At 45.6% G+C, this 27,814-nt stretch overlaps 1 protein-coding gene across 2 annotated transcripts in view; it reads left to right on the top strand.

The window, feature by feature from the left end:
- LOC140385153 (uncharacterized) overlaps positions 1–27,814 on the top strand; it is a 164,130-nt gene that overhangs the window by 92,301 nt on the left and 44,015 nt on the right. For both annotated transcript variants that reach the window (XM_072467006.1, XM_072467005.1), the window contains exons 10-11: positions 13,847–13,891; positions 19,570–19,623. In XM_072467006.1, the coding sequence (XP_072323107.1) occupies positions 13,847–13,891; positions 19,570–19,623 (99 nt within the window). The remainder of the gene's footprint in view (positions 1–13,846; positions 13,892–19,569; positions 19,624–27,814) is intronic.

Below are 27,814 nucleotides of genomic sequence, written 5' to 3'. Positions count from 1 at the left end.
AATCCTTCCACCAATGAGAACAGTTTAACTCTATCTGCTCTGTCCAGACCCCTCATAATTTGGAACTCCTCTATCAAATTTCCTCTCAACCTTCTCTTCTCGAAGGAGAAGAACCCCATGTTCTCCAGTCTGTCTATGTAGTCCCTCCTCACTGGAACCATCCTTGTAACTCTTTCCTCCATTCTACCTAAGGTTTGGTGTCCAGCATTAGGCACAATACTTGCATGCAGAGTGCTTCATAAAGGTTTGTCAAAGTTCTTTGAGGAAGTAACAAGGAAGTTAGACAATGGAGAACCAGTGGACGTGATTTATTTAGATTTCCAGAAGGCCTTTGACAAAGTGCCGCATAGGAGACTGTTAAATAAGTTAAGATCCCATGGTGTTACGGGTAAGATCCTGGCATGGATAGAGGATTGGCTGACTGGCAGAAGGCAAAGAGTGGGGATAAAGGAGTCTTTTTCAGCATGGCAGCCGATGACAAGTGTTGTACTTCAGGGGTCGGTGCTGGGACCACAACTTTTTACAATATGCATTAATGATCTGGAGGAAGGAATTGAAGGCACTATTGCTAAGTTTGCAGATGATACTGTTGGTATTTTTATTTATCTCGGTGAACCACAAGCCTTTCCCTTATATCGATCAAATGACCACACAACCAGTTAGTTAGTTGATAGATCTACCATGCGATTTTAGCAGCACTTTGCGATTACTAGAACTCAGTAGAAATTTAAGTTAAAACTTCTCAGGTGCAAATAAGAATCGTTTAATTTGTCTTCTTTTGATTACAATTGAAAGTCATTCAAAAGGCAATTTGTAGACAATTGAAACTTTCAAAGAATCACAGAAATGATTTTCTTGCTTAGGCAAACAGCTCGCAATAACTTTAGAAATCAAAGTCTGAAAATGAAATATGAAGACAGGGAGAGAGCGAATAGTAAGTCAAAGTATAGATGATTTATGAAAGAGAGAGAATGATCCAGATAAAAATGGCCGAAACCTCACAGTTATACTGTATCATATCTGTCTTCAGCCATCTAATTACACCCCTATGTAATCCTAATTGGTTTGGATTAACATCAAATGAATTTGATTTGAGGGTTAGTTGTCACTCATTTATAGGCAACATTAACCTCAAAATGTATTCTTGTATAAGCTAGGAATGCGATTCAGCTTTCTTATCACACGCTTGCCTTGTCCTTTGCTTATTTTATCTTGCAAATGTATTTTGCTAGCTGCATAAGAATTTCTGTTTGCTGCTCTGTTCTTGAAATGCTGAATGTGTGTTTTTTTTTTAATGACCTGAGGTTTTGAGTGATTCAATAGACCAGGGACTCAATACTAAATAGCTATCTTTCGAACTATCACTTTAACCATAAGACCATAAGACGTAGGAGTGGAAGTAAGGCCATTCGGCCCATCGAGTCCACTCCACCATTCAATCATGGCTGATTTCAACTCCATTTACCCGCTCTCTCTCCATAGCCCTTAATTCTTTGAGAAATCAAGAATTTATCAACTTCTGTCTTAAAGACACTCAACGTCCCGGCCTCCACCACCCTCTGTGGCAATGAATTCCACAGACCCACCACTCTCTGGCTGAAGAAATTTCTCCTCATCTCTGTTCTAAAGTGACTCCCTTTTATTCTAAGGCTGTGCCCCCGGGTCCTAGTCTCCCCTGCTAATGGAAACAACTTCCCTACATCCACCCTATCTAAGCCATTCATTATCTTGTAAGTTTCTATTAGATCTCCCCTCAACCTCCTAAACTCCAATGAATATAATCCCAGGATCCTCAGATGTTCATCGTATGTTAGGCCTATCTTTCCTGGGATCATCCGTGTGAATCTCCGCTGGACCCGCTCCAGTGCCAGTATGTCCTTCCTGAGGTGTGGGGCCCAAAATTGCTCACAGTATTCTAAATGGGGCCTAACTAATGCTTTACAAAGCTTCAGAGGTACATCCCTGCTTTTATATTCCAAGCCTCTTGAGATGAATGACAACATTGCATTTGCTTTCTTAATTACGGACTCAACCTGCAAGTTTACCTTTAGAGAATCCTGGACGAGGACTCCCAAGTCCTTTTGCACTTCAGCATTATGAATTTTGTCACCGTTTAGAAAATAGTCCATGCCTCTATTCTTTTTTCCAAAGTGCAAGACCTCGCACTTGCCCACGTTGAATTTCATCAGCCATTTCTTGGACCACTCTCCTAAACTGTCTAAATCTTTCTGCAGCCTTCCCACCTCCTCCATACTACCTGCCCCTCCACCTATCTTTGTATCATCGGCAAACTTAGCCAGAATGCCCCCAGTCCCGTCATCTAGATCGTTAATATATAAAGAGAACAGCTGTGGCCCCAACACTGAACCCTGTGGGACACCACTCGTCACCGGTTGCCATTCCGAAAAAGAACCTTTTATCCCAACTCTCTGCCTTCTGCCTGACAGCCAATCGTCAATCCATGTTAGTACCTTGCCTCGAATACCATGGGCCCTTATTTTACTCAGCAGTCTCCCGTGAGGCACCTAATCAAAGGCCTTTTGGAAGTCAAGATAGATAACATCCATTGGCTCTCCTTGGTCTAACCTATTTGTTATCTCTTCAAAGAACTCTAACAGGTTTGTCAGGCACGACCTCCCCTTACTAAATCCATGCTGACTTGTCCTAATCCGACCCTGCACTTCCAAGTATTTAGAAATCTCATCCTTAACAATGGATTCTAGAATCTTGCCAACAACCGAGGTTAGGCTAATTGGCCTATAATTTTCCATCTTTTTCCTTGTTCCCTTCTTGAACAGGGGGGTTACAAAAGCGATTTTCCAATCCTCTGGGACTTTCCCTGACTCCAGTGACTTTTGAAAGATCATAACTAACACCTCCACTATTTCTTCAGCTATCTCCTTTAGAACTCTAGGATGTAGCCCATCTGGGCCCGGAGATTTATCAATTTTTAGACCTCTTAGTTTCTCTAGCACTTTCTCCTTTGTGATGGCTACCATATTCAACTCTGCCCCCTGACTCTCTGGAATTGTTGGGATATTACTCATGTCTTCTACTGTGAAGACTGACGCAAAGTACTTTTTCAGTTCCTCAGCTATTTCCTTGTCTCCCATCACAAAATTACCAGCGTCATTTTGGAGCGGCCCAATGTCAACTTTTGCCTCCCGTTTGTTTTTAATGTATTTAAAGAAACTTTTACTATCATTCCTAATGTTACTGGCTAGCCTACCTTCAAATTTGATCCTCTCTTTCCTTATTTCTCTCTTTGTTATCCTCTGTTTGTTTTTGTAGTCTGCCCAATCTTCTGACTTCCCACTACTCTTTGCCACATTTTAGGCTTTCTCTTTTGCTTTGATGCATTCCCTAACTTCCTTTGTCAGCCATGGCTGCCTAATCCCCCCTCTGATAACCTTTCTTTTCTTTGGGATGAACCTCTGTACTGTGTCCTCAATTACTCCCAGAAACTCCTGCCATTGCTGTTCTACTGTCTTTCCCACTAGGCTCTGCTCCCAGTTGATTTTCGTCAGTTCCTCCCTCATGCCCCTGTAGTTACTTTTATTTAACTGTAACACCTTTACATCTGATTCTACCTTCTTTCTTTCAAATTGGAGATTGAATTCGACCATATTATGATCACTGCCTCCTAAGTGCTCCCTTACTTTAAGATCTTTAATCGAGTCTGGCTCATTACATAACACTAAGTCCAGAATGGCCTGTTCCCTCGTGGGCTCCATCACAAGCTGTTCCAAAAAGCCCTTCTGTAAGCATTCAATGAATTCCCTTTCCTTGGGTCTACTGGCAGCATTATTTACCCAGTCCACCTGCATATTGAAGTTCCCCATGATCACTGTGACCTTGCCTTTCTGACATGCACTTTCTATTTCGTGGTGCATTTTGTGCCCCTGGTCCTGACCACTGTTCGGAGGCCTGTACATAACTCGCATTATGGTTTTTTTTGCCTTTGTGGTTCCTCAACTCTACCCACACAGACTCAACATCATCTGACCCTATGTCGTTTAGTGCTATTGATTTAATTTCATTCCTAATTAACAAGGCAACCCCGCCCCCTCTGCCCACCTCTCTGCCTTTTCAATAGGTTGTGAATCCCTGGATGTTTAAATGCCAGTCCTGAACCCCCTGCAACCATGTCTCTGTGATGCCTACCACATCATACCTGCCAGTCACAATCTGGGCCACAAGCTCATCTACCTTGTTCCGTACACTGCACGCATTTAAATATAGCACCTTTAATTCTCTATTGACCGTCCCTTTTTGTTTTCTTAGTGTGGTGGACCTTGGTTTACTGAGCCTTTCCATACACTGTGTCATATTTTGTGGGATGGGGACAATCGTAACCACTCTTGAGTTTTGTCTGTTCGTGTTTTTTTATATTCCTAAGCAGCTACGCTCCCCGCTGATTACTTCACCTCTTGGTTCCCTGACTTTCCCTTCCCCCCCCAATCTTTAGTTTAAAGTCCTATTGACCACCCTATTTACTCTTTTCGCCAGAACACTGGTCCCAGCTCGGTTCAGGTGGAGACCATCCCAACGGTATAGGTCCCCCCTGTCCCAAATCTGATGCCAGTGTCCCATGAAAAGGAACCCCTCATTCCCACACCACTCTTTCAGCCACGTGTTAACTTCCCTTATTCTTGCCTCCCTATGCCAATTTGCATGTGGCTCGGGCAGTAATCCGGAGATTATGACCCTTGAGGACCTGTTTTTTTAATTTGAATCCTAGCTCTTTATAATCTCTAAACAGGTCCTCTTTCCTAGACTTGCCTATGTTGTTGGTACCGACATGGACCACAATTTAACCTATTAGAAGAAGTAGGAAACAGTGGGCTTCTACATTAGTTCAAAAGATGGTTTATTTACATACACAAGAGTTATCTCAACATGCAAACACAATATCTACTACGAGTTAAACTACATCTATCAGCTACAATAACCTATACTTAACTTCAGGGCAACCGGCACTGTGCAAATGGATAAGGCCTTTATCTGGATTTCACTTGGCTGGTTCGAAGAAAGTGGCTGTGTCTCTGCTGGGCTCATCCGTCAGGTAGCGATCATTGGTCTTGAACTTAGCTGGCTGTTCCTGCTGCAATTGGGTAGGCAGAGGCCTGGATCCAAGAGAGACAGAACAATGGCTGCGCTCTCTTCTATCCCTCTGAGATTTTGCGCTCTTTGAGGCGGTCCTGAACCTTGGACCCAATCGTTTGACAGGGCTCTGATCACTCTCTTCGATTTCGGTCAATAAAGGGGCAGGTGCCTTGGTAGCTGGGCGGGTCCTTAGCGGTCATTGGCCTTGGCAGTTGTGCTTTCTGAGTAAGGGGAGTGGCACCGATCAGTCTGTGGCTGAGGTTATGCACTTTGTAAGGAGAAATGGAGTGTATTGGGCGAGGCGTTTTCAGAACCTCAAAATGTATCATGAAGTTCAACCAACCTCCCCTTTAATGTATTTGTTGCTTTTCCTAGCACACGGCTTGTTCCCTAGTAGTGGGATTACAATTATGGACACATGGGTTTTTAAACACAAAACACTGTTTATTCCATGAACTCAACTTAACATCTTAAATAAACATTGGATCTCTTAACACCCCTTACTTCAAAGATAACTCCGAAAATATTGCAACAGTAAATAATTCCTCAAAATGTTCCTTCAAACTTCCAAGAGACTTAACACCTTTAAACAGAATCACATCAGGTTAAAGGCTTTACTATTGAGTTTAAATCACCCAAATGATCCAGAGAGATAGTCTTTCATGGGAGAGATCCAGCTCACTGCAAACACAGACACTCCCAAGCTCTTTTCAAACTGCAGCTTCCTGGAAACACACAGACACACACAAGCTGCTTTTTCAAACTGAAACCTCAAAATGGCTGATCTAGAGCCCAGCTCCACCCACTCTCTGACATTACTGTTTTCTTAAAGGTACATTAAAGTACCTTAAACATCCTTGTCTTAAAGGTACTCTCACATGACACCTCCCCCCAAGAAAAAAAAACCCATCAACTTCAAGATGGTTTCATTTTTCACTTTTGCACCATCCACTACGAAATGTACACAGTAAATATACCTTTCACCACCAAACCCACCTCCTGAAGTCGATCAAAGTACTCCATACGATGTTTTAAATGTTCTTTCCATGTCTGGAAGTTGGAAATAAAAGCAGATTGTCCCAATTTCTCAATGCAATCCTTCAAACGCGGGATAGGATAAGAGTCCGTTCTTGTAACTGCATTCAACTTTCGATAGTCCACACACAACCGTTGGGTACCGTCTGGTTTAGGTACCATCGCTATGGGTGAGCTCCATTGGCTGCAACCCACTTCAATTATGCCATTCTTCAGCATACTCTCAATCTCTCTGTTAACCTGTGCCAATTTTAAAGGATTAAGTCTATATGGATGTTGTTTGCTAGGAACAGCATTTCCCACATCTACATCATGTATAGCCATTTTAGTACTTCCCAATTTATCTCTACAAACCTGCCCATGTGATAACAATAACACTTTCAGGTCAGTTTGTTTTTCCTCTGGAAGGTAACTTAACAATTCATCCCAATTTTAAAGAACATCCTCATTTTCCAATTTAATTTGAGGTATGTCAAATTCACAGTCATCTGGATTTGGTTCGTCACTTTGAGTTAGAATCATTAAAACCTCCTTTTTCTCTCCTTCCCTTTCAAAGTACCTTTTAAGCATATTCACACGACACACTCGGTGAGTCTTCCTTCTATCTGGTGTTTTTACCACATAATTCACCTCACTTAATTTCCTTTCAATCTGATATGGTCCACAAAACCTCGCTTTTAAAGGCTCACCTACCACTGGTAACAGCACTAAAACTTTATCCCCACTGGCAAAACTATGAACTTTGGATTTCTTGTCCGCTACCCGTTACATCACATTTTGTGCAACTTTCAAATGTTGTCTAGCCAATTCACCTGCTCTATTTAATCGTTCCCTAAAATTTGACACGTAATCTAATAGTGTAATTTCCGATTTCTCACCCATCAATTTTTCCTTAATCAATTTAAGTGGTCCTCTTACCTCATGACCACAAATTAGTTCAAAAGGACTAAATTTGGTAGACTCATTAGGTGCATCCCTAATTGCAAACAATACAAATGGAATTCCTTTATCCCAATCCTCTGGATAATCTTGACAATACGCCTTCAACATTGTCTTTAATGTCTGATGCCACTTTTCTAACGCTCCCTGCGATTCTGGATGGTACGCAGTTGATTTAAATTGCTTTATTCCTAAACTATCCATAATTTCTTTGAATAACTTTGAAGTAAAATTTGATCCTTCATCCGATTGAATTTCTGTGAGTAGTCAGTCTCTAGTAAAGAATTTAAGTAACTCCTCCACAATCCTTTTAGCTGTAATATTACTTATTGGAGTGGCCTCTGGAAATCTAATAGACACAGCCATTATAGTCAAAAGATATTGATTCCCACTTTTTGTTTTAGGAAGCGGTCCTGCACAATCAAATATGACCCTCGTAAAAGGTTCCTCAAATGCTGGAATGGGTATTAAGGGCGCTGGTTTTATCACTGCTTGAGGTTTCCCTATCACTTGACAAAATTTAACTACATCTTTATATAGTTCAGGCCAATAAAAATGTTTCTGGATTTTAGCTTGAGTTTTCCTTATTACCAAATGACCCCCCACTGGTACCTCATGTGCAACTTGCAACACATCCTTTCTATACCCTACCGGCAATACTATTTGATAAACGTTTGACCACTTTTCATCCGCCTGCATATGTACAGGTCACCATTTTCTCATCAAGACATCATTTTTACGGTAATAACACTCTGGTATACTCTCAGATTCCTCTTCCGTTTATGCTTTCTGATATATCCGTTTTATTTCTACATCTTTCTGTTGTAACTCCTCCAATTTTCCTGAACTAAAAACATCCGCCTCATCCTCCACCTGTTCTTGTTCTTTTTCAACCATCTGATCAAAAATCGTTTCTGATAATTGCACTTCAACTTCATCTTCACTCTTTGATTTCTCCTCTTGTCTTAAGCTGTGACTTTGCGACCTTGTTACTACACAATCCGGAACAATCCCAGGATATTCGTCCTTCAACACTTCAGTGGACTGATTTTCCACTGGCTTATCAACCACAGTAGGCATCACTCCCACCTGCGATCCAGCTACATCATTACCCAAGACAAACTGTATTCCTGAACAAGATAGTTTATCTATTACTCCTTCTACCACTTCACCATTCTTCACTGGACTTTCCAACTTTACCTTATATAATGGAACGCTACTCCTCTCACCCTGAATTCCACATATCACCACCTTTTCTGGCAACATTCTTCCCAAACTACATCATTCCTCATCTCTTACCATTAAAGATTGACTAGCCCCTGTATCTCTTAAAATTGTGACTTCTTTACCTGCTCTTCCTGATACACATGAGTGAACTTTACACACACAAGTAAATTCTTTAAATACATCTGGCACCTTCTTAACAATTACTTCTGGAACAGGCTGTACAATCGTTTGCACCTCATTCACTTCCATTGGGCTTTCCTTTACCACTCTAACAAACCCCACTGTCTTATCCTGTGTTTCCACATCAGCCTTCCCAGTGCTTTTCTCCAACCACCAACACTGTGACTTTACGTGGCCTAATTTATTACAGTGAAAACATCTGAAACTTATTCATTTCTTTTCCACCCTCCTGGATTTCTTTTTTAATCTGAGGTGCACTCTCTTTATTGTCTCCCATCAGGTCACCTTTACCTTTACCACTTGAGTATTTCTCATGTCCCCAGTTTCTATCCCTCACCGGCTGAAACTGATGTCAGAAAACAATTTTTGATTTATGAACTAATTCATAATCATCTGCCATATGTTTGACCAAATTATTTCCTTAAATTTCCAAACCTTTGTCTGTAAGCTTCAGGCACTAGCTCATATGCACTTAAGATGGATTTCTTCACCTCCTCATATGTTCCAGATACCTCCTCCGGTAGTGATGCAAACACTTCACTAGCCCTACCTACCAGCTTTATTTGAATCAGTAATACCCACATGTCCTGTGGCCATTGCATTTGTTTAGCTACCTTCTCAAATGAAATGAAAAAGGCTTCTACCTCCTTCTTGTCAAACCTTGGCAATGCTTGGACATATTTAAATAGAACCCCACCACGTCTTCAACTATGACGCTCTGTCTCATTATCCTCATCCATGTCCTCCAACTGTACGTGTCCATTTGCGTCTGCCAATTTTAACTGATTTTCATGTTTCAGAGCCATTTTCTGAAGTTCAAACTCTCTCTTTTTCCCTTTCCTCTCTATCTCTTTGTTTATTTCTTCTCTCTCCTCTTTTTCCTCTCTATTTCGTATTCAAGCCGCTTTAAATCTTTCTCATGGTCCATTTGTTTAATTTGCAACTGAATTTTTGCCATTTCCCATGAGTCAAACTCTATCTCAGGCAACTTTAAATGCTTAACCACCGCTATAATTACCTCATCTTTTCGCATTTTGTCAGGTAATGTTAACTGCAATGTTTTTGCCAGGCCCAACAGTCTGCTTTTCGTCTCTGTCCGTAAAGTACTGCGTGCGACAGTCTTCACCCCCAAAAACATCTGAGCCTCTGAAAGAGCCATTGTCCACAACACACTCCCCACTTAAAATAAAATACCACACCGGAAGAGCAACAATCCTCCACTGTCTTTAAGTTCACAAAAGCCAATCCAATAGATCGACTTTTATCCCCCACGAGCCCCCAATTGTTATGGGCGAGGCATTTTCAGAACCCCAAAATGTATCATGGAGTTCAACCAACCTCCCCTTTAATGTATTTGTTGCTTTTCCTAGCACACGGCATTGTCCCTAGGTGTGGGATTACAATTATGGACACGTGGGTTTTTAAACACAAAACAATGTTTATTCCATGAACTCAACTTACCATCTTAAATAAACATTGGATCTCTTAACACCCATTACTTCAAAGATAACTCCGAAAATATTGCAACAGTAAATAATTGCTCAAAATGTTCATTCAAACTTCCAAGCGACTTAACACCTTTAAACAGAATCACATCAGGTTAAAGGCTTTACTATTATGAGTTTAAATCACCCAAATGATCCAGAGATAGTCTTTCATGGCAGAGATCCAGCTTACTGCAAATACAGACACTCCCAAGCTCTTTTCAAACTGCAGCTTCCTGGAAACACGCAGACACACACAAGCTGCTTTTTCAAACTGAAACCTCAAAATGGCTGATCTAAAGCCCAGCTCCACCCACTCTCTGACATCACTGTTTTCTTAAAGGTACATTGCTTAAACATCCATGTCTTAAAGGTATTCTCACATGACAGGAGGCATAGACTATTTTCTAAATGGGAAGATGCTCAGGAAATCAGAAGCACAAAGGGACTTGGGAGTCCTTGTTCACGATTCTCTTAAGGTTAACGTGCAGGTTCAGTCAGCAGTTAAGAAGGTAAATGCATGTTCGCATTTGTATCGAGAGGGCTAGAATACAAGACCAGGGATGTACTTGAATGAATGAAATGAAAATCGCTTATTGTCACAAGTAGGCTTCAAATGAAGTTACTGTGAAAAGCCCCTACCCGCCCCATTCCGGCGCCTGTTCGGGGAGGCTGGTACTGGAATTGAACCGTGCTGCTGGCCTGCCTTGGTCTGCTTTCAAAGCCAGCGATTTAGCCCTGTGCTAAACTTCTGAGGCTGCAAAAGGCTCTGGCAGACCCATTTGGATAATTGTGAGCAGTTCTGGGCCCCTTATCTAAGGAAGGATGTGCTGGCCTTGGAAAGGGTCCAGAGGAGGTTCACAAGAATGATCCCTGGAAGAAGAGCTTGTCGTATGAGGAACGGTTAAGGACTCTGGGTCTGTACTCGTTGGAGTTTAGAGGGGGGGGATCTTATTGAAATTTACAAGATACTGCGTGCCCGTGGACGTGGAGAGAATGTTTCCACTTTTAGGAAAAATTAGAAGCAGAGGGCACAATCTCAGACTAAAGGGACGATCCTTTAAAACAGAGATGAGGAGGAATTTCTTCAGCCAGAGGGTGGTGAATCTGTGGAATTCTTTGCCGGAAGGCTGTGGAGGCCGAATCACTGAGTGTCTTTAAAACAGAGATAGATAGGTTGTTGATTAATAAGAGGATCAGGGGTTATGGGGAGAAGGCAGGAGAATGGGGATGAGAGAAATATCAGCCATGACTGAATGGCGGAGCAGACTCGATGGGCTGAGTGGCCTAATTCTGCTCCTATGTCTTATGACAGCTCTGATAGAATCACTGGAAACGTACCACTGCTGTCATTATTGCTCTGGGATCGAGCATCTCCGCAGGCCATTGATCCATGAAGGAAATCATGGATGGGGATGAGAAAAATATCAGCCCCATGATCGAATGGCGGAGCAGACTGGATGGACCGAGTGGCCTAATTCTTCCCCTATGTCTTATGGTCTTATGGTCATCATAAGTTCTTTTGTTTTTGTACTTGATACCTCTATTTATGGAGTCCGGGATCATATGACTTTTTAGTCACTTTCTCAACCTGCCTTGCCACTTTCAATGATTTGTTTTTTAAATTTTTTTTACGGAGTACCCAATTCATTTTTTTTCCAATTAAGGGGCAATTTAGCATGGTCAATCCATCTACCCGGCACATCTTTGGGTTGTGAGGGTGAGACCCATGCAGACACGGGGAGAATGTGCAAACTCCACACGGACAGTGACCCGGGGCCAGGATCGAACCCGGCTCCTCGGCAGCGTGAGGCAGCCGTGCTAACCACTGTGCCGCCAACTTTCAATAATTGGTGCACATGTACTCCAGGTCCCTCTGTTCCGGCATTGGTGTACAATAGAGTGGATGTGAGACCTGATTTGGTGAAGAGGTGCCGCTTTTTCAGGTACCCAAGGCTTTGTTGAGTTGGCAGTAGAGAACCGTAGAATCCCTACAGTGCAGAAGGAGACTATTTGGCCCAATGAGTCTGCATCGACCCTCCGAAAGAGCTCCCTACCTGGGCCCACTCCTCTGCCCTATCCCCGTAGCCCCGTAATCCCACCTAACACTATGGGGCAATTTAGCATGGCCAATCCACCTAACCTGCACATCTTTGAACACTAAGGGGCAATTTAGCATTGCCAAACCACCTATAGCAAGCTAGACATCAAGTAGCATTAGCTTCTAATAGGTAACTATAGTTTAACCATTGTTGAAGTTCACTGGCAGTGGAGACTAAACTAATTGCCATAAACTCATTAGAATCACTGCAGGATAGATATTGAATAAAGTAAACCAAGTTATAACTGTAAGAGTTTAGGTGTGGTATAAACCTAGATGTTATGCATGACAACTGAATTGTCATTTCCATGTTAAAGTTAAGATATGAAGAAGTGTTAAAAACTTTCTTGTCAGTTTTACTGCACGACTCCTGTTTTCAACATTGTATTAAAGTGCACGAAAGTCGGTAAAATAGTTCCATCCTGCAAGATGAGGAAGGTTTCTTTCCGGCTTTAAACCCTGGCTGCAAAAAGGTTCCCGCTGATAGGAACGTAGGAAATAGGAACAGAAATAGGCTATTCAGCCCCTTTAGCCTGCTCCACCATTCGACTAGGTCATGGCTGATCCTCCACTCATATCCATTGATAATGTAGAAATCTATCAATCTCTGTCTTGAATGTACTCAGTGACTCAGTTAGAGAATTTCAAAAATTCACCACCCTCTGAGTGAATAAATTCCTCTTCATCTCAGTCCTAAATGGTCTGCCTCTTACTCTAAGACTGTGTTCCCTGGTTCAAGGCCCCCAGCCAGGGGAAACATACTTCATGTATCAACTCTGTTGAGCCCTGTAAGAATTGAGCTAACCTCTCATTCTTTGAAATCTAGAGAATACAGGCCCAATCTTCTCAATCCGTCCACACAGCACAATCCCCCCATCCCAGGAATCAATCTGGTGAACCTCTGTTGCTGTCCCCCCATGGGAAGTATTGGTCAAGGAGACCAAAACTGCACACAATGCTCCAAGTGCAGTCTCTCCAAGGCTCTGCACTATTGCAGCAACACGTCTTCACTCCTGTACTCAAATCCGCTTGCAATAAAGGCCAACATACGGTTTGCCTTCGTAACTTGCGTGTTAGCTTTCAGTCCCTTATGAGCAGGAAAACCAGGTCTCTTTGGACTTCAACACTTACCAACTCCTCACCAAGAATACCCTGCATTTCTGTTTTTCCCACCAAAGTTGGTAACTTCATATTTTTCCCACCTTATATTCCGTCTGCCATTTTCTTGCCAACTCACTTAGCCTGTCTAAATCCATTTGAAGCCTCTTTGCATCCTCCTCACAACTTACACTCCCAACTAGTTTCCCGTCATCGGCAAACGGAAAATAATACGTTTGGTCCCCACATCCAAATCGTGGTTATAGATTGTGAACCGCTGGGACTCACGGTAACCCACTGCCAACCTGAGAATGGCCCGTGAAGTCCTACTCTTTGTTTTCTGTCCGTTTTCCAATTCTTACTGACCTCCTGTGTCGGGCCTTATGGAAAGCCTTCTTAAAATCCAATTACACCACATCCACTAGTTCACCCTTATCCATTCTGCTAGTTACATCCTCATAAAAACACTACCAGGTTTGTCAAACATGATTTCCCTTCCATGGTGACTCTGTCCGATCCTACCATTATTTTCTAACTATCCAGTCGTCGCGTAATGCTGAAATTATTTGCAATTTTGAATATTTCAGCCTCTGTGCAAGCCAGCACTATGAAATGGTAAAATGTCTTCTAACCGACCACAGTTAAAAGTCATTGTTGAAATTGTTCATTGTTCCAGGGCTTTCGAGGTCTTCCTGGACCCCATGGACCACAAGGACACAAGGTAAATACATTTTTCTGATCATATCTAATATAGGTGTGCATTTCATTATCCATGTGACATTTATCATAGAATTTACAGTGCAGGAGGCCATTCAGCCCATCGAGTCTGCACCAGCCCTTGGAAAGAGCACCCTACCCAAGCCCACACCTCCACCCTATCCCTGTAACTCAGTAACCCCACCTAACCTTTTTGGATACGAAGGGCAGTTTAGCACGGCCAATCCACCTAACCTGCACATCTTTGGACTTTGGGAGGAAACCGGAGAACCCGGAGGAAACCCACTCAGACACGTGGAGAACGTGCAGTCTTCACACAGAAAACGGAGTACGTGCAAAGTGGAACCCATCAACATTGTTGTCGTGGCACAAAATGATTACGATGTGGTGTGAGACTGGCACCTACCCCGATTTCGGCGTCGGAACCGATTCCCAAGCCAGGAATTGAACCTGGGATCCTGGAGCTGTGAAGCAACAGTGCTAACCACTGTGTTACCATGCCGCCCTATGCTTATAGTGTAATGATGCTGGGGCCAATGCTGTTTGGGTAATGCCCCAGCTTGCAATGAACTGAGCTGACTGTTCCATAATGTGAGCTCAGCCCATCGGCTTGCTGCTCTCGGGCCCCTGACATGAGGCAATTGATACACTGGGTGCAGGGCAGGCCAGAATTGGGATGGGTGAGCAAGGATCTGCAGCTATTAAAGTGCTGCTGGCCACCCCCTGATGTAGAAGAGAAGCGCAATGGCTGGGACCAGAGGAGTACGCAGAACCGCTCCACTCATCGAAGCAGATTGGAAGATCCTCGGAAGAATGAGCTGGAGAGGTTCACGATGAACAGCATAACAGAGCTTCCTGGATGGAAGCAGCAAAATGTAAAGGGCGCCTCAAATAACCACTGAACCTGGGTGTCGCAGAGGTCACATGTTGTTCATCAGAGGAAATATTGCGGACATTTGGCTTAATTTTATAATGTTAGCTGAAAATCTATCTTAAACAGCACATGGTAGGGCATCAAAGTAGGAGAGAATACACTGGCATTGTGCATAGTTTCTGAATGGCACTGGTAACTGGTCATAGAAGTTTCAAATATGCAGACTTGTCCTTCTTTAACTAGGACACTTGAATTGCTACCAGAAAAATCCATTTACCCTGGATCATTAAACAAGGAAAATAAAAACACCAACCATACTGTCATAATATACACCAGTATATCATGGTGCAGACACACCCTGTGGACACACAGTGGGACCAATCAACACACACAATACCGCAGCCAATCACCAGTTAGAGCACATGCACTATAAAGACAGGGGGCATCAGAGTTCCCGCTCATTCGAGCTGCAGCTTCCTGGGCCTTCTGACCGGTGTGGTTAAGTTTCGCGATTATGTGTACGGACTTCCTCAATTCACCGTCGAGACCGACCATCGCCCGCTGGTCAATATAATACAGAAAGACTTGAACGACATGACACCTCGCCTCCAGCGTATTCTTCTCAAGCTCCGGCGATATGACTTCCAGCTGGTATACACCCCAGGCAAGGACCTCATCATTGCTGACGCTCTCTCCAGGGCAGTCAACACTCCATGTGACCCAGCGGGATTCGTCTGCCAGGTTGACTCCCATGTGGCCTTCATGGTCTCCAGTCTACCTGCCACGGATGAACGCCTCATCCAAATTCGCCGCGAGACGGCGGCTGACCCTTTGCTACAGCGTGTCATGCGCCACCTAACAGAAGGGTGGCTCAAGGGCCAATGCCCTCAGTTCTATACTGTCAGAGATGATCTGGCGGTAGGAGATGGGGTTCTTCTGAAACTGGACTGCACTGTCATCCCGCATAGCATGCGCCAGCTCGTCCTGGAACAGCTACACGAGGGCCACCTTGGCGTGGAAAAGTGCCGCCAACGGGCCCGGGAGGCATTGTACTGGCCCGGCATTAATGAAGACATAGCCAACACAGCGCTCAACTGACCCACTTGTCAGCGCTTCCAGCCGGCCCAACCACGTGAGACCCTGCAGCCCCATGAGTTGGTCACGTCACCTTGGGCCAAGGTGGGCATCGACCTGTTCCATGCGCTGGGTAGAGACTATGTCCTGATCGTGGACTACTTTTCAAATTACCCGGCGGTGATATGGTTGCACGATATCACATCGTCTGCAGTCATCCGTGCCTGTAAGGACACCTTTGCTCGACACGGCATCCCACACACGGTTATGTCGGACAATGGCCCCTGCTTCGCAAGCTAGGAATGGTCCAACTTTGCCAGGCAGTACAATTTTGCCCATGTGACATCCAGTCCCCTGTACCCCCAATCCAACGGCAAAGCAGAGAAGGGAGTACATATCGTCAAACGGCTCCTCTGCAAGGCTGCCGATGCTGGGTCCGATTTCTACCTCGCCCTGCTGGCCTATCGCTCCGCCCCACTGTCCACTGGCCTGTCACCAGCCCAATTGCTCATGGGTCGTACCCTGAGGACGACGGTGCCGTCCATTCATGTCCCAGACCTCGACCACGTTCCGGTCCTTCGACGGATGCAGCTGTCTCGTGCACAGCATAAGGCAGCTCATGCCTCCCGTGCAGCTGATCTCCCTGCTCTGGCTCCAGATGACAACGTCCGCATCCATCTTCCGGATGGGGGCTGGTCTGCAACCGCTGTGGTCCTTCGGCAGGTGCCCCCCCCCCCCGCTCGTTTCTCGTTCGTCTACCGGATGGCTCCATTCTGCGCCGCAATCGACGCGCCCTTCGTCTCGTTCCGCGCTCGCTACGTGATCCTCCACTGTCGCCTCGCCCCCCTGCTGACCCTGCCATGGACTATACAGAGATCCCGGTCACTCTGCATCCTCCTCACTCTGACGCAGTCCAGCCCGCTCCACAGCTGGTGGCTCCCGACCCACCCTTGAGGCGGTCAACCAGAATTCGTCGCCCACCTCAGAGACTTAATTTGCGAACTTTGTGGACTTATAGATTTTCTGAATTGTTCTGTTCTTCCGTTTGATTGTTTCCCTGGTTTGTATATAGTGTTCATCTCGTTATTCTTGTTGCATACTGCTTCTCTGCACCAGGCACCCTCCCATGTAAATAGCTTAATTCTCATGTACATAGTCCTGTAAATACGTAGTTAGGGACATTCTCACCATACACTATTTATTGCTACACATGTACATTCTTTTATAAAAGGGGGGAATGTCATAATATACACCAGTATATCATGGTGCAGACACACACACTGATGGACACACAGTGGGATCAATCAACACACACAACACCGCAGCCAATCACCAGTTAGAGCACACGCACTATAAAGACAGGGGGCATCAGAGTTCCCGCTCATTCGAGCTGCAGCTTCCTAGTAGGGCAGAGCTCACAGCCTGCAGCACACACATTCACCATGTGCTGAGTGCATCGACTGGTTAGGACAAGGCAAAGGTCTTTAGTTAAAGCTAGTATCATGCTAACCCACAGTGAGAGTATGTTAAACTGTTAATGACTCCATAAAATAGTGTTGCACTGTTTCAAGTGTTGGTGATCTGTATGAGTTCCACGGATCCAGAGTGCCCAACACAACACATACTGCCATTACAGCTGCACATTTATAGAGTCAGTGAGCTGGGCACTGGGGCAATGTATATCTCCTTTCCCATTCTTTATTATATTTCTATGCGCCTTTTCCATCTGCACACAGGGAAAGGTGCTGCTGTCCCCAGGCAGAAGAGGATCACCTGCAACAGTTTTCCTTGTTCCTTAAGCGGGGAGGACACTGGAGACTCTGAGAAGAATAGAGAAATTGAGGGGCAGGGAGCTGAGAGATTTCTTAGCATATTCCCTTTTAATTCCCCCTGCTTTTAACCTCTCCCTCATTCTCCCCTTCACGGACAAACACAAACATAAACAGATCATAACTGACTACAGGGCCTTATGTAATCTTGTCCGAGTATTGTGAGCTCAATGCACCAGAAGTATTACTTATAACTGGAGCCAGAGTTCCCAATCTTCCCTTCAGGCCATCTATGTTGTCCAGATCCCTCAATGTGCATACGTGGAGGTCTATTGGGTAGGGACTTAGGACCACCTACCCTTAAATTTGTACTCTCACTTGACTCCCACTGATGTTGAAGAATGAAAAGAGTAACATTATCCACCCTGTAAGGTCTTTCCACCCTTCAAATGACAACATTCTTCACATTCTATCATTACTCCCAGCACATCCTCCCAAACCCAGTAAGCTCTCAGGGTTTTAGGTTGGGGAATTTTAGGATGAAGATGACAGTCAAGTTTTGGTCAATGGCCTGGTTTCTCTGAAGCCGGGCATGGGACTGCCGACAAGGCCAGAATAGATTAGGCCTGTCTTCACAAGTGCATGTCGGAAGCCCCCATACCCAATCAGGGTCATGTTCCCATAGTACTCCAGCTCCTCATTCCTACAGACCATGAAGTATGAAGGTAAAATAAGGACAGGTATTGTTACGCTCTGAAACCAGTCAATAGAATGATAGGCTGAATGTTTTTGGGGTATTCTACAAGGTATGAGCACAATATTATCCTGAGGCGTTTTGTGGTTTGGGGCAAGGGAGATATCTTGTGTTGTTGCAAATGCTCCTCAGGAGTACTTTGGGATACCTCGCTGCTTGATGTGTTTCTCTATTCAATTTGCCTAGTGTAGTGTACAACCAGTCAAACTTTAATAACCCCTCTTGTCACACATCAAACAAGAGACCATCTCCTGGTTGTAATGATGCAGAGGTGGCTGATGGTAAACGTAATATAGATTTATTTACAAGTATTTACTGCATAACGCAGCAGCTCACTCCCAGTGCAATCCTAGCTGGGAGGACGTATCTCACCAGGCCCTGATTTGGGCCTACTTTTAACCTTTGCTCATAAAGAGCCCCAGGTCTTAGACCTCCGGCCCCTGCCTGGGGAGCCCGTACTCCAGAAGTCCCACGGGGAGATCAATAAAGGCTTCCGTGTGATCCTCGTGGTGGTTATGACACTGGGGTAATAACTCTAAGGGTTAAATTACGTGGAACGATGAAACAAAGATGGGTCGTATTGCCTAGAATTCGAGTAAAGTTTTCATGATATTGAGGGAAATCTTTGGGGAAGATAAAGGTGAACTATTTCCATTTGTTGGGGAGTCTAAAACTAGGGCACGTAGCCTAAAGGTTAAGAGTCGAGCCCTTCAGGAGAAAAGTAAGGAAACACTTCTGTACGCAAAAGATGGTAGACGTTTGGAACTTTCTTCCTCAAAAGGCAGTTGGTGCCAAATAAATTGTTAATTTTAAATCGGAGGCTGCCTTCTTATTAACCAGAGGTATTAACGAATGTGGAAGAATGCTGGGTATATCAGATCAAGGTTGCAGAACATCCGTGATCTCAATCAATGGTGGAGAAGGCTTGAAGGGCTGAATGGCCTCCTCCTGCGCCAATGTTCCAATAACATCTGTTTCCATCCAAGACATTTGGGAAGAAGGTTGAGCACTTAAATGGGCTGGAATTCCATGATCGACATTTCAATGGGCAGAGATTTCATCAGTCACCAAGTGACCTGTGACACTGAGCCCAAGACAGAATGGCGTAAAACTCCAAATATACTGACAGCATTGTATCGTACCTTTTAAACCTTTCTGTTAAATGGGCAAATAAATATACCTATTGTCAAACTTTATCATTTCTTCCAAAGGGACAGAAAGGAATGATTGGTCAAAAGGGAGTTGAAGGGCAGCCTGGGATGCAGGTGAGTAATAATATTTTTCGACACTATTTTAAAGAAAAACTGTAGCCTCACTTTTGGTCTTTCCACGACAAACACTCGCCGCGCGCGGGCTAAGGGGGAAAGGAGGAGGCTGGCACTTTATTCAGCAGAAACCCTACTGTATCGCGCTCACTGCAATGCATTTCCTCCTCCCTAGCTCCTGGAATGATGACTGTCTGTTAAGGGGGTACAAACCAAAACTGGGTTGGGAAATATGTCACTTCTTCAGAAGTTCATAGGATGCGTCCCGAACACAGACACAATCTAAACGATAAACATCCTTCAGATTTCAGTATGGGGAGCCCTCTAAACTATTTTCCAGAGTATTTTCTCTGAGTGTTGCTGAAAAAAGACATTTTGTCAAAGCTTTTCATCTTGCACTCATCAGGTCAATATAAGAATAGCACTTTATATTGTATAGAAGAGTGTGCTGATTGGTTGGCAAGTGGACTGGCAAGAGACCTTTTTTCTCTCAGTTCATGAGTGGGATTCCACCCCCCCCCCCACCCCCCCTGTGACATGTTTTGCAGTGGCGGGGGTGGCTTGCTATTGGCCAGTGGTGGAATCCATTGTTCATACTCTCCACCACTGGGGAACCCGCGCCATATAGGGCGGTGGCGATGGGGGGGGGGGTCACCATTGGCAGGACTGTAAGATCCCACTAGGGGGAAGGGTGGAAGGTTCTGGCCTATGGTTTTTTTAATTAAAACATTTCATTAAGGCATTTATGGCTTTATAACAATAAAAGATACAAATGCAAATGTAAACATAATTCAGTGCGTTACGCATCCCTCACACTGTTCCCTCCTAATCTAGAAAAAAAAAATTAGCCTAACTCCCCACTAGCCCCCTTACCCCACCCCCTCCCCCACCTTATTGAATTGAATCTGCTGACAGTTTAGTTTTTTCTGAAGTCGATAAACAGCTGCCACCTCCGAACGAACCCCAACGTTGATCCTCTCAGGGCGAACTTAATTTTCTCAAGTCTAAGAAATCCAGACATGTCGCTAACCCAAACCCCTGATCTGGGGGGGCTTCGAGTCCCTCCACGCTAGCAATATCCGTCTCCCGGCTATCAAGGAGGCAAAGGCCAAAACGTCAGCCTCTCTCGCCCCCTGGACTCCCGGGTCTTCCGACACTCCAAAAATCGCCACCTCTGGACTCGGCGCCACCCTCGTTTTTAGTACCGTGGACGTGACTTCCGCAAATCCCTGCCAGTATCCCCTAAGCTTCAGGCATGCCCAAAACATGTGGACATGGTTTGCAGGCCCTCCTGCACACGTCACACACCTGTCCTCCACCCCAAAAAACCTGCTCATCCGGGCCACCATCATATGTGCCCGGTGAACCACCTTGGAATGTATCCTGGCACATGATGAGGATGTGTTGACTCTGCTCAGCGCATCCTCCCACAGGCCCGCCTCTGACTCCTTACCCAGCTCATCTTCCCATTTACGTTTTATCTCACCTATCTGAGTTTCCTCCCACTCCATAAGTTATTTATAGATTTCCGATACCTTCCCCCTCCCCCACCCCTGTTCTAGTTTTGGCCTACGTTAATGTATGATTTTTCTTCTTTCTATGTATCCTTCAAGAATCAGTAGTTGACATGTAAGATTCCCGACGATAAGATGGGAAGTCCTTGTCATTTTGTGCCCCTAAGACCAAGGCATATAGATTCTCCCGTCAAGGATGTGATGTCTCTTCTGAATCCTCAGTTGACATGCTGGGCTGGATCCTCCCATTCCCTCAGCCGCGTGTTTCTCGATGACGAGCCGCTTGCTGGTGACGGGATTCTTTACTCCCGCCGACTGTCGATGGGATTTCCCATTGAAGACACCCAATGCCACTGGGAAATCCGCTGGCGGGGGGGGTTTGCTGGCGGGGACAGAGAATCCCAATGGCCGGAGAATTCCAGCCACTGTTACAATGTTGTCTCATTCGTTAATCTCCCACCAGAAAAGGAATTTTGAATGTTGCTTAGAGCATTAAGGAATATGGAACAATGATGGGGTAAATGGAGTTGAGTTCAATCATGATTGAATTGAATACAGAACATGTTCATGAGGCTAAATGGCTCATTCCTATTCCCAAATTCCTCTCCCTCCTTTCAGGCAAGCAACTGATCTCCTTTATTTATGCAGTGTGAACCATGATCCTTGACTTCTTGGTCTCTTCAGGTCTGAAACAAGTTTTCAGAATTTTGGGATCTTTTCAATGACCCTTCTAGTGCCAAAGTGACCCCAGGCATCAGTCTTCAACTGATGTCTGAAGGAACCCCACTGAGTTACTAGCTGCAGCAGGAGGTAGCTTCTAACCTCTTGGTACCATGCAGAATCATGGCTTTGGATAATAAGAAGTGACGGGATGTCGGACTGCTTTGAGGTGAAGGAACCATGGCAGTGGGTGAAAGCCTTTGTTATTTTTGAGCTACTGTACAAGCATAGAGAGAGCCTGCATGGACCTGATGGGTCAATTAGCCTCCTTTTGTGCTGTAATAATGACTCTATGACTCATACAGCTCAGACAGGTTAATCTTTACCTCTGGGGTGAGACCAGATGAACAACCATGGTTCAAAGCAGAAGCGCCTACCCTTGATTCAGTCGATTGAGTGACACGATTTAACATTCACTTATATCGTCTGAAAAGACCTAGAGACATAAAAGTTGAGGAACATAGTGACATCCTGTAGTGAATATGGGTTCCAGGTCTGGAGTGAACATCTCAAGAGTAGCATTGTCTTCTCGCTCAATGCGTATGGCGGAATACCAGGTGTTTCCTATGGTGCGAGGCAGGCTTGGCATCCCGCATCGTCACTCTCCTCTGGTTCTTCGTCATAAATGGAGTAGAATCATCATTCTTCGCTCTGGCCCTGAATGGCTTTGTGAGGGAACAAAAAAAAAAAACCACAGGAATGAGGAGATACATTTAAGGTAAAGCTTCTATTGCACTGTCTCAACTATTACAGTAAGTTGTGAACGAGGCCCATTAACCTCTAACGGCACCTCGCAACCGAAACCACCCCTTTCATGCAAGCGCTCATTCAGTGAAGAGGGCCACAAACAATGGGGAACAGAAGAGAGGCTGGTGTATCAGTGTTGTTTAAATCTAAATTGGATGAGGCGGACAGGATTCTAGCATTGTTCCCGGCTGCCCACGGCACCGTTCCAGGGCATTTCCAACAGATTTCTTTGCGCTGGAACTCCGCACCCCACGTGCCTCTACTTGACAACCCCAAATTTTCTGCAGTGGAAAATCTAGGCCTCTGCCCCATGACCTGTAAATAAAATCAGTCAGCAGGTACTCTCCTCTGCATGGATTCCAGAAAATTAAACCATCACATTTGCAAAGCTTATTTTTTAATTGAGTGTGGCCCATCATTGAAACACTGGCATATTCCCTCATTTTTATTTTCAAATCATTGTATAGATCTTCGATGAAAGCCTAAATCTCAGATGATAGAAATGGAGTTCTGTAATCTTATCACAATGTCTATTCAGTCAATCCTCAGGAAATTATATCCAGCCTCATGTTTTCCTCACTCGCAATGATCTGGCTGATGTCATCATAAGTGTTAAATTCTTTGTTGATGACATGGTTGTTGCAGTAATTAACATCCAATAGGCAGTGATTGGGTTATTGAAGGCTGAATTGGTTGGTTGCAGTGGCAAATGGTATGTAATCGTCAGCGATGAGGAGACCAAGTTAGTAACCACTGGTATTGATGATATTGATTGTGGCGGCGATGCTTGGTTCATTCATAGACACACCGGTTCCTCGGCTTAGTAATCCTCCAAACTGTGCCGGGGCAAAGATGGCAGGAGCAATAAGGCCTGTGGTATTGTTTGCAAAACTATCGACTTGCGTGTTTGTCAGGTTTCAAAGAATGCTCACTTCTTATGGGCCCAATTACAGTGTAAAGCCATGCACACTAGTCAGGACAGTCTATTCACACAATTCTCAATACCTAGGAGAAATGTGGCACCAATACTGTGCTACTGCCCATGTGACTGGCACAGGGCCAATCGCGTGGGAGCGCACAAATCCCGGTCAACAGCGAGTTAGCACAGGGCCCTGGGAGCAGGGGCCTCAGCTGTGTGGACCCCAGAGCCTGAGAACTAAGACCCATCCTATTGTGTTCTGCATCTGTTTGTATACCAGCCTTTGCCTTTCATTAATAAACCCTTTTGTTACGACTGATAGCCTCCAGAGTGTTGTCCCTAGTTACCACATTGACGACGAGGTAAAACGTTCAGTCGCAACCTGGAACACTTTGTGATTTGAGGGGGGGATGAAAGGAGTATTTGGAAGAAAAGAAAGACCAGCAAGAATCGGGAACCATCAACCGTGACACTCACAACGTGAGTAAAAATGCCTATTGCTAAACTAGACCCGTTTGACTAAAGGGCTGAAAATTGGAGCGACTCCACCATTTCTTCACTGCGAACGAGATCAGAGGGGAAGACGAGCAGAAGGTGATACTTTTGACACTTTTTGGGCCTCAAATGTATAATTTAATGAGGAACCTCACATCCCCAGAGGCACCCGACACAAAGACCTTTGACCAGTTAGTCACATTGGTCAAGGAACATTTTAACCCCAGGCCATTTATCATCCTCCAGCGGGATAAATTCAGTCCGCTGTCAGGTGCCCTAAAGAGTCCATCTCGGTAACTAAGGTGATGGCTGCGGAATTCGAAAAGCAGTTGGCGCAGATTGCGAAATGCATGGAGACGGTGAGGAAGGAGATGAGGGAGGTTTTGAGTGTGCTGGTGGAGGAGGCGGTTTCCCCGGTGAGGACGGAGGTGGCGAGCGCCGTGGCGGAGGTGCGAGAGCAAGGGGAGGCGCTGAAGGAAGTGGAGGAGACATTATTGCAGCACGGCGATCAACTTGCCTCGATGGGGAAAGAGATGCGGTAGGTGATGGATACTAACAAGGATCTGCGAGGAAAAATGGAAGACCTGGAAAACAGATCCAGGCGACAGAATTTGAGGATTGTGGGGCTGCCCGAAGGAGTTGAAGGACCGAAGCCGACTGGGTATTTTGCCGCGATGCTGGCAAAACTATTGGGGGAGGGGGAGGATCCCTCCCGATATGAACTGGATCGGGCTCATCGGTCGTGGAGGCCTGTACCAAAGGCGAGTGAGCCGCCAAGGGCAGTGACTCTGTGCTTCCGTAGGTACAGTGTGAAGGAGAAAGTCCTGAGCTGGGCCAATCAGAAGCGGGTGGTGCAGTGGGCTCGAGCTGGTATACGTGTATACCAGGACTTTACGATGGAGCTGGCAAGGAGGCGGGCTGCCTTCAACCGGGTGAAGAGGGCACTGTACATTAGCAAGGTGCGGTGCGGCATTGTACATCCAGCGAAGCTGAGGGTGACTTACAAGCTCAGGGACTTTTATTTTGGAACGGCGGAAGCAGCGGAGGAGTTTGCGAAAGCAGAAGGACTGTGGCAGAACTGACAAACTGAGGAATGGCCATGTGCCGATGTAACCTCATGACTGTATTTTCTTCTTTTTTGTATCACTGTACGCGGGTGTAGAGACTAAAGGAGCCAATGTGGTAAATATTTGGACAAGGGAAAGGACGGGACTTTCACTCTAAATGAGGGTTCTTTGGGGTGTAGGTGGATATGTGGGGTTTGTGTGCTAAAAGGGGATCGTTGGGCTTTCCTAGGGCCGGGCAAGTGGGAAAGGGACCCGGGCGGGGGCCTCCACGCTGGCCGGTTTAAGCCGGCCAGTGAACGGGAGTGAGGTGGGGGGAGGGGCTGCGGCCATCGGAGCCTGGCAGAACAGGGTCCGAGTGGTCTAGCCGGGGTGGAAAGTTGGGGGGAAGGAACCGAAGTTGGGAGGAGGAGTTTTACAAGAGGCAGTGGCTTGGAGGAGCTGGAGACCTGGGGTGGGGGAGCTGTGTAAGATTAAGGGTGACTACGGGTAATCCCTGATTCCTTTTTGTAATTTGTTTATGTAAACATGCGGGTTGAGGTTTGGGGGTTGGTGGGTAGATGGGATCGTTGTTATTATTATGGGGACTGACATACCTTGCTGATTATTGTTTATTGTTGATGGATGTAAATGTGGGAGAAAATGTGAAAAAGGAGGAGAATAAAAAAAAAAATTTTTTTAAAGAGTCCATCTCGGCCTTCATAGCCAGACTTCACCAGCTCGCTGCGCACTGCGAGTTCGGGACTGCGTTTAGTGATATGCTGCGCGACCGTTTAGTTTGTGGAATCCATAATCTCAACATCCAAAACAAGCTCCTGGCTGAAACTACCATTACGTTAGAAAAAGCGATTGAGATAGCTCACGTGACAGAGTGCTCCGAAAAATGCGCCACTGAGCTCCAAAGCGTGGCCGAAAGGGAAGTCAATCAAGTATGGGGCGGTTTGGCTGCGAGGGGGGCGGCTGCATCAACAGGCACAACTGAAAACCAGACATGGCCCTCGGTCTCGGACCAGAGTCAAAGGACCCGGAAAAGAATGGGTCGCCGACCTAAGACAGAGGTGCACAGCTATCGATTGGGGGGAACCAATCCCCAAGAGATTTGCCATCGTTGCAGGTTTGTGTGTTTCCGTTGTAATCATAGAGGCCGTATTCAAGCATATTGCCGCGCAAGGCAAAACAGCAACAGCAGTCCACAAAGCCACCAAACCAGGTAGGAGATCTGAGGAGGAGCACGTAATGTACCGCCTGAATGTAGTAGCCCAGGTAAAAGAGACAGCCCCATTGAAATTCGCAATGAAGTGCGAATGGTAAATTCTTGAAAATGGAAGGTGACACCAAGGCCTCAGTGAGAATTGTGGGGGGGCAGACCTTCAAGTATATTCGTGATGGATCTCAAACCTTAAATTTGAGCAGCACCACAGCCAAGCTTTCCACGTACATGGGCGGGATGGGGTCCTTCAGGGTGTTCTGCGACGATACAAGGATGTCTTCCAAAGTGAGCTAGGCCGGATCAAAGACGTGAAAGCCAAAATCTATGTCAATCCGGATTTGACACCCAAATTCTTTAGAACCAGGCCAGTCCCTTATTCCCTGCATCAGAAGCGCGCAGCAGAATTGAAGTTGAGTTTACTGAGTGGGCAGCCCCTATAGTCCCCAGCCTCAAGCCAGATCGATCCATAAGAGTCTGTGCGGACTGAAAATTAACCATCACATCAGGCTGCCCAGATTGATAAGTACCCGATCCCCAGGATCGAAGAACTCTACACTCAGCTGGTGGGGCCTTACACACTTTATATTAGATCTCAGCCACGCATACCTGCAATTGGAATTGAATGGCGAGTCCCAGAAGTTCACCGTGATAAATACACGTGAGGGCCTATTTCAGTACACGAGGCTACCATTTGACATCACTTCAGCCTGAGCTACTTTCCAGCGTACCATGGGAAACCTCCTCCAAGGGATTCCTAAATTGATGGTCCACCTCAACAATGTCACCTGGACTACTCCTGAAGAGCACATGACAAGTCTGGAGGAGCTGCTAAGAAGGTTCCAGAATGACTTCTGGTGGCGGTCATGGAGTGAGTGGTCGCACATAGGGCGCAGTTCCCGCTCGTTGGCATTGGTTTTGGCCCTTTTTACCCATTAGCGGGGTAGTCAAAGCAGAAAAGTGGAGCGGAAGATGTAAGAGAAGAGGTTCTCCCCAGGATTGGCATGTTTACTGGTTACCAGACCCGTCAGAAGACCGTGAAAGAGCTGGCTGAGGAGTTGGAGGAGACCTGTGGCAGGTCTCAAGAATGGCGGAGGGGGCAGGGTCGTCATTGGTGGGAAAGTTCCAGATGGAGCAATTGATGAACTCCATCAAGGAGGAATCCCGACAGCAGAGGAAGGAGAGGCACAGTGACTGGGCGAGGGTGATTGAGGGGGCAGTGGCACCTCTGCGATGGTCATTGAAATGGGGGGGGGGGGGGGGAGAAGGGCCTCGAGGCGCAAGGGGTGACTATCTGTGAGGTGGAAAAGGTGGTATCCGACCAGAGTGACCATATTGTGTCTTTGGAGGCAGAGGTGGGGATCCTGGGGGATCTTTGCAAGTCGCTGAGGGTGAAGATGGAGGAGCAGGAGAACAGACAACAGAACTTGTGGCTTGTGGGTCTGCCGGAGGGTGTGGAGGGAACGAGCACCACAAAGATTTTGAGATGCTGGCCAGGTTGGTGGAGGAGAAGGTGCTGGACAAG

This window comes from Scyliorhinus torazame, chromosome 11, assembly GCF_047496885.1.
Source record: "Scyliorhinus torazame isolate Kashiwa2021f chromosome 11, sScyTor2.1, whole genome shotgun sequence".
Taxonomy (NCBI): Eukaryota; Metazoa; Chordata; class Chondrichthyes; order Carcharhiniformes; family Scyliorhinidae; genus Scyliorhinus; species Scyliorhinus torazame.
This window is presented reverse-complemented; position numbering and strand designations above follow the sequence as displayed.